The sequence below is a fragment of the Balaenoptera ricei genome, chromosome 1 (genome assembly GCF_028023285.1).
Source record: "Balaenoptera ricei isolate mBalRic1 chromosome 1, mBalRic1.hap2, whole genome shotgun sequence".
Classification (NCBI taxonomy): domain Eukaryota; kingdom Metazoa; phylum Chordata; class Mammalia; order Artiodactyla; family Balaenopteridae; genus Balaenoptera; species Balaenoptera ricei.
This window is the reverse complement of record NC_082639.1, coordinates 164,542,595-164,556,720: the sequence shown is the minus strand read 5'-3', so window position 1 is coordinate 164,556,720 and position 14,126 is coordinate 164,542,595. Positions and strand designations below refer to the sequence as shown.

Genomic DNA, 14,126 nt, shown 5'->3' with positions numbered 1-14,126 from the left:
ATAAACAATGAAATATTACTCAGCCATACAAAGGAATAAAATCTTGCCATCTGCAACAATATGAATGGACTTAGAGGGTATTATGCTAACTAAAATAAGTCACACAGAGAAAGACAAATACCATATGATTTCACTTATGTGTGGAACCTGAAAAACAAAACAAAACAAAACAAATGAACAAACATAACAGAATAGAAACAGACTCATATACACAGAGAACAAACAGGTGGTTGCCAGAGAGGAGGGGTTTGGAGGGATGAGTAAAACAGGTGAGATTAAGCACTACAAACTTCTAGTTACAAAATAAATAAGTCAAAAGGATGAAATGTACAGCATGGGGAATATAGTTAATAATATTGTAATAATTTTGCATGGTGACAGATATTACTAGACTTATTGTGGTGATCATTTTGTAATGTATAGAATTATCAAACCACTATGTTGTGCACCTGGAACTAACATAGTATTGTGGGTCAATTACACTTCAATTAAAAAAAAAAAGAGAATGAATACTTCCTCGTGTATTACCTTACTCTTTTATTGCTTACCAGTTCCTATTCTGTATCCACTTTGCAACTGGGCAGTTTTTCTTTTCTGTTTCTCTCAAAGGAAATTATTTATACGTTGTACGAAAATTTTTGTTATATAAAATGTATATATTTTCCCATCTTTTAATTTAGTTTGTAATATTGTATCATAAGGATGTTTTGTTTTAATGGAGTCAAATTTATCTTTTTTTTTTTCCTTTATGACTCTCACTTTCCTCATCATACTCAGAACTTTAATTAGCCCAAGGCCATAAAGATATTTTTCTATATTTTCTTCTAATACTTTTGTAGTCTAGAATCATATCTAGGTCTTTAAACCATCTTGAATTTACTTTTGTGAAGTATGATTCCATTCTTTTTTTTCAAATATAAACAAGCAAATTTTTAACTTCTTTGAGCCTTGGTTTCCTTAGTTGTAAAATGAGGGTAATGTATTTACCTCACCAATGCTTTACTAAGATTAAAAGAGATTACGTTTTTAAATTTCCTGGCACAGTCCTTGGCATATAAGAAATGTTTACTACACGTTACTTGTATCTGAAAATATATTTAACATACTTAATAAATTGTCATTATGTTAAATATATATGAGTAAGTTAATAATATATTTAAGAATTAATATAATATTTAACAAAAAGCAGGACGATCACTGTAGATCATGAAAACTACCACTGGAGAAATTCAGTTTTTATACAACAGCCAATAGGTTAGTCATATGTAGAAACCATGGCTACCAGACATTTTGACTGCTTCTAAAGTATGCAAGGTACAGAAGGGTTTTAATATTTATAGAGCATTTACAATATGGCAGGAACTGTTTTAAGCACTATATAGGTATTCTTTCAATGTCCCCTCAAAAATAACACTATTAGGTACTTTTATCTTCATTTTCAAATGGGGGAATTGAGGCATGAGAAATTAAGTAATTTTTGTGAGGTTACATAGTAAGTTAGCAGTAGAACCGAAGTATGGACCCAGGCAGATTGACTCAAAAGCTAGTGCTCTAGTCACAAGGCTAAGCTGCATCTATAATATCCCAAGAGATAGGTATTATTCCCCCAAACAAAAGAAGACTCCAAACTCAGGGAAGTAAAGTCATTTGTCCAAAGGTCAAAACCAACTTTAATGACCAAGTCTTTCGACTCCCGACACCAGTTCCAATTAGACGATCTCTGATGTTAAGCAATAAATGCCAAAATGCCTGTAGGCCAGGTACTCTGCTAGAAGCCAGGGATACAGAAATGAACAAAACACAGCTGCTGTCTGCAAGTATACATAATATGTTATAAAGTTACAGGAGGAAGGAGCCTAAATCAATTGAGGACAAAATGGGGTGAGGCTGGTGAGAGAATACTTCTAAGAGGAAGTGATGTTTGAACTATTTAAATGAACCCAAACAGACAGAGAGAGGTGGCCTTGAGCATAGAGAAAAGTAGAAGGCATGTGAGAGAACACCCTCTATAAATCATCACTGGATGGTATATTAAATAATAATTCTCAACTTCTACAGAATATAATTTTCATAGGAAAGGGCTTCCTCTGGAATAGTGAAAACAAAACAAAAAAGATGTACACAGAAAACTGTAGTATTTCAGCCTAGATGAAAACTTTGACTCCATAAAAGCTCATTTGTAATTTGTCCTTAGTCGATCCTCAAACATTAATAATGGGATATAGTGGGCCCTTCTTCCAGTGTACTCATAATATTCTTCCTAACAGTCACATGATAAAACTTGATAAAAACTCACTTTACCTGTACTACAGCAGGGATATCCAAAATAAGGCAAAATTGAAAGAATTCCTCTCAAACTCAGTTTTGTTATGAATAGTGCTGGATTTGCAATTATAGAGTTATAGAAATGAACAGAGTTATGAAGGTTATCTACTTCAATTCTCTCATTTCAGATGAGACTGAAACCAAGAAAGATAAAAGTATTTGTCCAAAATGACACGGCTATACACAGTTGGCAGAACCCACATATTCTGTCTTTAAGAAAGCTACAATGAAGGGACCTTTTAAAATCCATTTTATTTGAAGGTTAACATGTGATTTAGCATGGGGATAAAAAACTACTGTGCCCATTTAAAGACATGAGTTTCCATGTTGCCAAAGACTCCACATATAGAAGCATACTTACTTAGACAGTCTTTCAATGGTCTGCATGTGAACATTATTATGGGTTTGGGAAAGAACAGCTTCATGCTGAGCACATTTCAAACAAAGACCACCAACACGGTTAGAAATATTAGCAGCAAGAAGAGACTCTTTATGCTTTAGTCGCTCTTTAAGATCTTCACAATTTTTCTGAGATTCAACTAGGTCTTTCCTAAAAGGAAGGGAAAAAAGTTCCAGCAAATGTCCAGGTAAAAGTACTTTTAAATGTATCATCATAGTGATAACTACTATCATTTACTGGTGCTTACCTTATTAGGTGCTTTACATACAGTACCTTATTAGTTCTTACCACAACGCTAAAATGTAGGTGTGATTATCCTAATTGACACTTTGAATAAAATGAGTCTTGAAAATATTAAATTTCAATTTGTTTTAAGATTTTAACAGATTAGTCTGCCTCTGATACGGGCTTTCTTTTCACAGGATCCTATCTCCACACAAAAAAATAAAACTCCAAACACAAATCCTAAATAGTTTCTCTTAATAAAGGGGTGGAGCAACATAACACAATATCCTTGAATTGAGGGAAATACCCTATTTCAAATGTTAACCCCTTAAAATTTGTAAAGACAACCTTAAAAGATCACATAAAGAAAATGGATTTTACGCATGAGTAATTTATTACTGTTCATTTTTCTTCAGTAAAAAAAAAAAAAAAAATTATCCATAGAGACACAGATGTAGAGAACAAATGTATGGACACCAAGGGGGGAAAGCAGTGGGTGGGGGAGCAGTGGTGGTGGTGGGATGAATTGGGAGATTGGCATTGACATATATACACTAACATGTATAAAATAGACAACTAATAAGAACCTGCTGTTTAAAAAAAATAAATAAAATTCAAAAAAAATTACCTAATCTACAAAGAACTGCTTCAAAAGAGAGTGGGCTACAGAAAGAAGTTAGATAGAACTTGCCAGACATGAGATTTCATAAGTAGCAGCTATTAGCTGGAAATATGCAACTTGGTAAAGAAAGGGCTGAGGAACTGTGTGTGTGTGTTCTTTGTTTGTTTGTTTTAATGGGATAGCTCTTGGATGAGGTTTTTATCCAAGTTGACTTGTCAAGGATTAAAAGACCAGTATATGGGTTGTATTTTCCTCCCCCTCCCCAAAAAAGCTTTGGTAAAGTCAACTTGGGTAACTGAGCTTCCTTGCATACACATCCTTTTCATGTTGTATTTTTTAAAAACTTCCAAACTTAAAAAGGAAAAAGTTGTTCTTAAATTCTTAGACTGCTGAAGGCAGGCACTTTATCTCTGGCTCAGACTACTCTCTGCTGTTTCTACTAAATTCAGAGATTTATAGCCATCCTAATTTGTTCACTGTCACAAAGGAGAAGCCAATAATCAAGACACCTGGCTGTCACATACTACCTCGACTCTTGGGATTTAGGGGGCTTTGAGACAGCCTGGGAGAGGTGGAAAAGATCTACAGGAAATCTCAGGGTTAAAAAAAGCTAATCTAATGACACTCTGAAGCAGAAAAAAAGGAGCTGTTTATGTCCTATTCCCAAGATGATATCTACAACATAATAAGTTTTCTTTCTACGTATCATGTAGAAAAAGTCTGACTTTCAAAGGCTTAAAAAGAACTTTAGAAGTACATTCCAAAGTCAAAGAGTCTCCATTACTATTTCTGTCAGGTTCAAATTCAAAACACTCAAGTAGATTCAGTTACATGAAATGGCAAAAAGAAAATTAAAAAGAAATAGGTAACATAAAACCAGAGTTTATAAGAGTAGTGAAAAAATAAATAAATAAATAAATAAATAAATAAAAAAGGGCTTCCCTGGTGGCGCAGTGGTTGAGAATCTGCCTGCCAATGGAGGGGACACGGGTTCTAGCCCTGGTCTGGGAAGATCCCACATGCCACGGAGCAACTAGGCCCGTGAGCCACAACTACTGAGCCTGCGCGTCTGGAGCCTGTGCTCCACAACAAGAGAGGCCGCGACGGTGAGAGGCCCGCGCACTGCGATGAAGAGTGGCCCCTGCTCGCCGCAACTAGAGAAAGCCCTCAAACAGAAACGAAGGCCCGACACAGCCAAAAATAAATAAATAAATATAAGAGTAGTGATTTTATTTCTTTCTTTAAGAAAATGCTTCTTTAAATAATCTTAAATTATACTAAAAGAAAATGAAGAAACAGAAGGATGCAGGAAACAAAATCTGGTCCATTGCAAAGTGACGTTTTAATGTAATTAAAGATTGCATAGTTGAATTGTGAATGAGACAAAATAAGTCACATTCCCATAAATATAATGACCTAGAAATATATCACTTTAAAAACTGAAGAACCAAAACACAATAGAAATCAAAATATAGCAAATCAAGAAACCAAAAATTAGACCACCTTTTAAAAGTTTAGGTTTCTTCATGAAAGCTCTAGTAAAGATCTCTAGAGAAATCCTCAACCTTACGAGGCATGAAAAGCGTAAGAGTATGTTAAAATAAATGAATAATAACATTTGCAACAAAAGCCATGAGTCTGGTTCTTAGTATTACTCTAGTTATGTCTCTAGACAATGTACAGTCTGGAAGATGTTAAATTTTATTTCAAATTGGACTTATTAAAATAAAATTAAAAAATATTTTAAAGGTTATTTCATTTGAAAATATTTCATTACCACTATTTCAATTAACCTTTAATTTAAAAAAATTAATTCCCGTATCTTTTCCTACTCATAATATATAACAAAGCACTAATGGTTAATCTATAATATATAGGATTTATTGGGATTTTTGAAAACATATCAAAAAGTACATGAAAATTCATATATACTCAAATTCACTATGTATACAAATACTCAAACTATTATATTATTGTTGCAATTTAAAAATTAGACGAAGACTACCTACAGAGGAAAAAAATACTTGCTTGTAATTTGAAAATTAAAGTGCTTTATTTACACTATTTTATTTTAAAAACATAATTTCTATAAGAGCAGCTTCTGATTCTTTTTTCTATGGGAAAACACAAATATTTTACAACTGATGAAGGGATAAAATTTATAATTTAGCTCACAGTTCCTTGAAATGGGATTTGAAAAAGGACTTCAAAAATCCCCGTATCCTTTACCATTCTTAGCAAATTTCATATATTGCATATAAAATATCATCAAGTAATTCCTATATTGACTAAAACTGGCATTTCAGCAAACATTCAAACATATTTTTAAGATCATTATCGTTTTGCCAATAACTTTAAATGGATGATAATACTTTACCTCAAAAACATCAATTGAGATTCCAGGATTTCACTCTTTTCCTCATAAGTAAGTTTTAGTCTCTCCTTTAGAAAAGAAAAAAAATGTATATTTCTCCATGTCCTGTGTTTTATAAGCAAATTTTAATTATTAATATTAAATTCATTTTTTCTTTTTACCCAAGAGGAAAATCATTGTGTCCCCTCTGGAATCACTTTCCCTAGTCCACCCCAAATACTCTATTTTTATTGAGCGGAAGCCTGCAAAGAACTACTGAGTCATAAAATGGTGATTACTAACAAAAATTTTTTTTCAAAATTGCATACATCAGTTCTTATTTTTAAAAAAGTGTGACTCTAGGCAAAACCAATTATAACCTGTAAGGTCCATGAGGACAAGGATCAAATCTTCCTGGAATCTCCCATTGCGACTGCTGCATAGCTGACATACCAAAAAATATGTGCTGGATGAATGATAAAAAGGATGCTATAAATCACAGGATGACAGACCAAAGTGATATACAATCTACAAGCCTCTGCTGATATCCAGTTTTTCTTTAATTCAACATATATTTATTGGGTTTCTAAGACGAATACACCACTAACCTCCAGGAGCTTTAAGAAGGAACAGAAAGACAGATGAACAATTACAACTATTTATAATTTACTCTAATGAAACTACAGAAGGTAAAATGAAATCTGAAAGGCAGGAACTTGAAATTCAGCTGAAGAGAAGTACAGAAGCCTTCACTGGAGGAGATGCAAAGACTTGAAGGATGATTTCCAATAGAGCAAAAGGCACAGAAGCTGGAGAAGGCATGCTATATATTTGGCCAATCAGTATCACTAGAATGTAGAATGCTAGGTGGAAGAGTGAATAGAGATGGGCTGATTAGGTAAGGTGGTCAGTGAGAAGAATAAAAATATGAAGACTTTTATTTAGTCTATACAACTAAATAAAAGTCTCTATGTAGTTGATGTATTAGATGGACATTGAAATCTTTTTATCAGTATTGAATCTTAAATTACTCTGAAGGGTGGAAAAAGGGGATCATCACAAATGAAGACATTGCAAATATATATCAACAGGTGGGAGATAAGTGCATGAACAAGAGAAATCAAGCAACAAAGACAGAAAAGATTTAGTACAAAGCAGTATAAAAGTAAAATTGACAGAATTTTTTTCTCTTAATTTAGTGTTAAATTTTATTTTATTTATTTTTCTATACATTTATTTATTTTATTTATTTATTTTTGGCTGCATTGGGTCTTTGCTGCTGCGCACGGGCTTTCGCTAGTTGTGGTGAGCAGGGACTACTCTTCATTGAGGTGCGCAGGCTTCTCATTGCGGTGGCTTCTCTTGTTGCGGAGCATCGGCTCTAGGCACACAGGTTCAGTAGTTATGGCTCACAGGCTCTAGAGCGCAGGTTCAGTAACTGTGGTGCACGGGCTTAGTTGCTCCGCGGCATATGGGATCTTCCCCAAACAGGACTCGAACCCATGTCCCGTGCATTGGCAAGCGGATTCTTAACCATTGTGCCACCAGGAAAGTCCTAGTGTTAAATTTTACTTGTTTTATTTATTTTTTTATTAAAGTATAGTTGATTTACAATATTGTATATGTTTCAGGTCCACAGCCAAGTGATTTAATTATATACATTTTTTCAGATTACATTCCATTATAGGTTATTACAAGATATTGAATATAATTCCCTGTGCTATAAAGTAAATCCTTGTTGCCTATTTATTTTATGCATAGGAGTTTGCATCTGTTAATCCCATATTCCTAATTTGTCTCTCCTTCCCTCCCTCGGTAACCGTAAGTTTGTTTTCTATGTCTGTGAGTCTATTTCTGTTTTGTATATAGATTCCTTTGTATTATTTTTTAGATTTCACATATAAGTGATATCATATAGTGTTTGTATTTGTCTGTCTGACTTACTTCACTAAGTATATATTCTCTAGGCCGATCCACATTGCTGCAAATGCAGTGTTTCATTCTTTTTATGGCAGAGTAATATTCCATTTTATATATGTATATATATATAAACATATCTTCTTAAGCCAATTGTCTGTTGATGGGCACTTGAGTTGTTTCCACGTCTTGGCTATTGTAAATAGTGCTGCTATGAACATTGGGGTGCATGTGTCTTCTCAAATATGAGGTTTCATTTTTTTCAGATAAATACCCAGGAGTGGGATTGCTGGATCATATGGTAGCTCTATTTTGAGTTTTTTAAGGAACATCCATCCTGTTTCCCATAGCGGCTGCACCAGTTTACATTCCCTCCAAAAGTGTATGAGGGTTCCCTTCTCGCCATACCCTCTCCAGCATTTATTATTTGTAGACTTTTTGATGATGGCTGTTCTGACCAGTGTGAGGTGATAACTCATGGTGGTTTTGATTTGTATTTCTCTAACAATCTCTTTTCATGTGCCTGTTGGTCATCTGTATGGCTTCTTTGGAAAAATGTCTATTTAGGTCTTCTGCCCATTTTTTTATTGGGTTGTTTGTTTTTTTGATATTGAGTTATATGAGCTGTTTGTATTTTTGGATATTAACCCCTTGTTGGTCGCATCATTTGTAGATATTTTCTCCTTTTCCATAGGTTTTGTTGCTGGTTTCCTTTGCTATGCAAAAGCTTTTAGGTCCCACTTGTTTATTTTTGCTTTTATTTCTTTTGCCTTGGGAGACTGACCTAAGAAAATATTGCTATGATTTATGTCAGAAAATGATTTGCCTATGTTCCCTTCTAGGATTTCTATCATGTCATGCAAAGTTGACAGAATTTTATAATTGAATAGGTGTGGGGGAGAAAAAGACATTAAAAATAACCCTGGGTTGCTGAATTGAGCAACCAGGTGAAAGCTGATGCTAAAGATTTTTCCAGACTGAGAAAAGGAGGTAAATGGAACCATTAAAATGTTCAACTAATTCAAAAGAAGGCAGAAAAAAAAGAAAAGGTGAAGAAATAGTAGATGGGAAAAAAAAGACATAGCGAGATAGTGGATTTAAACCCAAGTATATAAATAATCACATTTAAAGGACAGATATTGTCAGATTGGATAAAAAAAGCAAAACTCAACTATATGCTGTCCACAAGAAACCCATATTAAATATGAAAATACAACTATGTTAAAAGTAAAAGAATAGGGAAAAAATACCCTGCTAACACTACTTTCAAAAGAAAGTAGGAATCAGTCAAAATACAAAAAACCATGTGCTTTTCTCTATACCAGCATTGAGGAGTTAGAAAATGAAAAATTTTATATATGTATATTGTTTATGATAATATCATAACTAGTCTAGAAATTAATTCTAAAGAAAGATGTGTAAGACCTTTACTCAGAAATTATAAAAGATTATTGACAAAAATTAAAGATGACCTAAATAGAGTGATACGTGATTTTAATATTTCACTATATATTACTGTAAAGATATCAATTCCTCCCCCCAACAAATGACCTATACCTTAAATGTAATCTCAATCAAAACCACTTAATGGCTTTTTGAAACTTGACAAATTAATTCTAAAATATACTTGGAAATGCAAAAGGCAAGAAACAGTCAGGACATTCTTCAGGTCAAAGAACAATGTTGGAAGACTTGGTCTACCAGATGCAGGGTTATAAGAATCAAGACAGGATAGCAGTAGCACAACGAAGTAGTAGCACAGACACCAAGGAAATAAAACACAAAGCCCAGAAACAGACTCACACATACACACACATATATTTATAACAAAGGTGGCAGGCGAATGATTGTCTTTTCCATAGTGGTGCTGTGATATATAAATAACACTATGGAAGAAGTAACCCCCTACACTTCACATCAGATACAAAAATAAATTCCACGTACACTGTAGTTCTAAATGTAAAAAGCAAGATTATAAAGTTTCTGAAAGATAATATTGAAGAATATCTTCATGACCTTGGGGGTAGGGAAACACTTTTTATGTAGGACACAAAAGGCACTAAAAAAATAAAGGGAAAACACTGATAAATTGGACCACATTAAAATTAAGAAATTCTAATCAAGAAAGAGAAAATGAAAACTCTCAAGAGAGTTCCAAGGCAAGCCATAAGAGTAGGAAAATATGTTTCAACAGATATAACCAACAAAGGGCTTGTATCCATAATATATTAAGAACTTCAAAAAAACATTGTCAGGTAATTCAAAACAATAAGTAGGATATTAGAACAGGCATCTCACAAAAGAGGACATCAAGTGGCCAATAAATATATGAGAAGATATTCAATCACATGAGTAATCAGAGAAATGAAAATGAAAATCACAATGAGACAGCACTACAAGCCCATCAGAAGAACAGAATATCAAGTGTTGGCAAGGATATAGAGCAATGGTATCACTCATATGCTGCTGACAGAAGCGTAAACTGGTAAAAACCACCTTGGAAAAGTTTGCCCTTAACTCTCAAATAGAACATATATATACACTACGACCAACAGTGCCACTCCAAGGTACATACCCAACGTAAATGTGTACAATGCACACCAATAGACATATAAAAGAATGTTCATAGCAGCAATATTCACAATAGCCCCAAGCTGAAAAAATACAAATGTCTTTCAACAATAGAATGGATACATAGATTGTGTTATAGTCATACAGTAGACCCATCAATGAAAATAAACAAACTTCTAACACATGCAACTACATGTACAAATCTATCAAATATAATGTTGAACAAAAAAGGCTAGACAAAAAAGAATATGTACTACGTGATTCAATTTATGTAATGTTTTAAAAACCAGGCAGAAATCAATTCGAGTGTTTGGGGATCATGCTTAGGCATCGATTTTCATAAAAGTCAAGACAGTGATTAGCTTTAAGCGAATGAGGGGGCAGTGACTGGAAGTGGGCATGAACAGGGCTTCTGGGACATGGTAATGTAAGACATCTTACAGGTGACAATTACATGCTTGTTCATTTGGAGATATATCATTAAGCTGTACATTTTTGTTTTGCATACTTTTCTGAATTTATGTTAAATTGTTTCATTAGAAAAATCAAAGGATGGTATGATCAACTAATGTACGTATTACAGAATGCTGCTCCAAGGTTCAGGAAGATGAGGACTGATATGTGGAAGTTATTATGACCTTGAAAAGAAACAGTTTAGGGGAATATAGGTGGGGAGGAGCTCAAATAAAGTATGTTGAAGAGAGAATGGGAGGTGAAGAACAGAGGCATGAGTATAGACAACTGTTTGGAAAGACTTTGGTATGAAGGGGAGCAACTGGGTGATAGTTCAAAGGAAATGTAGGACGAAGAGAATACATTTTGTGTTTGTTTGCTTTAAGATGGGAGCTAGTAAAGCACATATTTGGCTGAAAATAACCCAGTCAAGAGGGATAAAAGATACAAGAACAAGAGGAGGTAAGTGTAAGAGTGAAATCCTTGAAAAAAGTGAGAAAGATTTGGAACATAAAGCACACAAATGCACACAGATGTGACCTTTGACACACACAGGATAAAAAAAATGAACCTATAATAGTTATAAATAGAACACTAAGAGAAGACATAAGAGGGAAAGTAATTCTAATGTGGGAAAAGGAGGAATGGAAGCATGTAATCAGGGAAGGTAGAATAGGAGGGGACATTTGAACTAAGTTTGGCAGGCTGGAAACATTTCAATATGTAGAGGATAAGAAGGAAACATTTTAGGTAGGGATGATTGCATAAACCAAAGTCAATTCTTCAAAGAGAAATGGAATTGGGATATAAGTTTATGAAGTAGCAAGTAGTGAGTGGTCTGCATGCTTATAGCCAATACTTGTGAGCGTGACAGAAGAGTGAGAAGTGAGTCTGGAAATGTAGTTTGAAGCAAATTGTAGATGGCTTGGGAGATTGGTCTTAATCCTATGGGTATTAAGTAGATATTATAGTTTATTCAGCTGGAAAAAACCATATAATTTAGTCTTTCAGATTTTTTTTTTTAAAGAAAGGAACTCTTTCCTAAATAGTAGAATAAAGCTTGGATTAGGGAATGAGAAAGAGCAGGGAGATTTGGGCCAGAAAGAGCCTTTGGAAAACTATAACAACAACACCTGTAGATGATAATGACAGCAGAACTGTGATTCCTTCTATATTCCCTATAACATTCCATTTTTGGTGTTGTTTTTACCCAGATCAGAGGATTTAAAAGTATCATTTGATCTTGAAATAGAATTATTTTAGACTCTTTGGGAAATTAGGACATTCAAAAGCATCTGTGTATATGGGGAGTTTAGAAAGCCACAAATATGCCCAGGGAAAATGCATGCTCAGAAAAGTCCTAAGAAGACCTGAAGCTTTCACTCAGGCTGATCTCTAGGCTCAGAGCAAGCCTGGCTGAATGGTGAAGACCAGCACAGCCAAACTGCAAAGACTTGGAGAGTTGGTTCTTCTATTTTGGGGGGGGCTTTTTGGTGTTTTTCTTGTTGTTGTTTGTTTCAGCTCCTGGCAAAGAAATCTGTCAAACATCAGCTGACCATGAGCTAATGAAACAGAGACCTCAATGATCACACATGACACGGAATAGTTTCTACAGAAATAGTTTGGAAAACTCTTAAAACAAAAGGACTACTACAGCCTTCAACAACAAAAAAGACAGCAAACCTTAAAAAAATGGGGTATCTGATTTCCAGAGTTACCACAGTATAACACTTCAATGCTCAATTTTCAACAACAAAAAAAATCACCAGGCATACAAAGAAAGAGGAAAACATGGCTCACTCAATGAAACAGAATAAATTTACAGGAACCATGCTTATGAAACTATAGACATCAGACTTACTAGACCAAAACTTTAAAACAACTGTCTTAAATATGCTCAAAATGCTAAGAGAAAACATGGACAAAGAACTAAAGGAAGTCAGGAAAACAAACTGTAAAAGGGAACCAAACTAATTCTGGAGATGAAAACAACTAAAACTGAAATGAAAAATTCACTAAAGAGATTTTAGAGAAGATATGGGCAGCAGAACAAAGAATCAGCAAATTTGAAGATAGGAAAATTGAAATTATTGAGTCTGAGAAGCAGAAAGAAGAAAGAATGAAGAATTACCAAATGATCCAACAATTCCATTTCTGAGTATATACCCAAATGCCTTGAAAGTAGGGCCTCAAACAGATACCTGTGCATCAATGTTCATAGCAGCCTTACTCACAATAGCCAATAGGTTGAAACCCCCCCAAATCCATTAACAAATGAATGGATAATCAACACGTGGTATATACATACAATGGAATACTATTCACCCTTAAAAAGAAATGAAATTATGATACATGTTACAACATGGATGAAACTTGAAAACTCTATGCTAAATGAGACAAGCCAGATGAAAGGAGAAATATTATTTGATGCCACTTACGTGAAGTACCTAGAATAGGCAAACTCATAAAGACAGAAAGTAGAAGAGGTTACCAAGGGTTGCAGGGAGAAGCGAATGGGAGTTATTGTTTAATGGGTAGAGTTTTTGTTTGGAATGATGAAAAAGTTCTGGAAATGAATAGTGTTGATGTTGCACAACACTGTGAATGTACTTAGTGTAAATAAATTATACACTTAAATTTTTAAATGGTTAAAATAGCAAATTTTGTGTTATATATATTTACCACAATAAAAAAGTACCAAAAAAGTAGATGCCTAAGAGAAAAGTACCCAAATACTCACCAGTTCTAGTTTCCATTTTTCAGCCTCACTAGCAGATGCAGCTTTGATAATATCTGCATTGCCATTGGAAAATGATCTCTTGGCAGCTTCATCCACCCTAGAATCTTCACCTGTTGTAATCCAAGAATTCTGTATGTTTCCCTAAAATAAAATGTGAAAGTACTTGCATTCAACCTTTAACTTTAAATCAATATACATACTTTACAAATGGAATACTGATTATTAACTGTGATGAAAGGAATAAGAAAAAGAACAGATGCTTCTAAATACAAATCAAGAATTATTTTACATTTTCAAGCTATTAGGGTCATATTCCAAACAAGTGTTACAAAGTCACATTCCTACAGGTACAGGCAATAACGTAAATGAGCAAAGAGGGCTGGATATCAGTATATTGAACAAATGAACTTATCTCTTACTTCTTTGAAGACACATACTCTTGAAACACATAAACCTCTCTTGGCTTGTTTTTCATTTTCCACATTTCATAAAGGCATGACTAATAATAGTCATTATTATG

At 34.0% G+C, this 14,126-nt stretch overlaps 1 protein-coding gene across 7 annotated transcripts in view; it reads right to left on the bottom strand.

The window, feature by feature from the left end:
• SDCCAG8 (SHH signaling and ciliogenesis regulator SDCCAG8) overlaps window positions 1-14,126 on the bottom strand; it is a 273,925-nt gene that overhangs the window by 205,139 nt on the left and 54,660 nt on the right. For 6 of the 7 annotated variants that reach the window (XM_059940830.1, XM_059940820.1, XM_059940851.1 and 3 more), the window contains 3 exons: window positions 13,607-13,747; window positions 5,950-6,014; window positions 2,687-2,875 (listed from right to left, as the gene is read on the bottom strand). In XM_059940830.1, the coding sequence (XP_059796813.1) occupies window positions 2,687-2,875; window positions 5,950-6,014; window positions 13,607-13,747 (395 nt within the window). The remainder of the gene's footprint in view (window positions 1-2,686; window positions 2,876-5,949; window positions 6,015-13,606; window positions 13,748-14,126) is intronic. The other variant, XM_059940845.1, reaches the window with a different exon arrangement.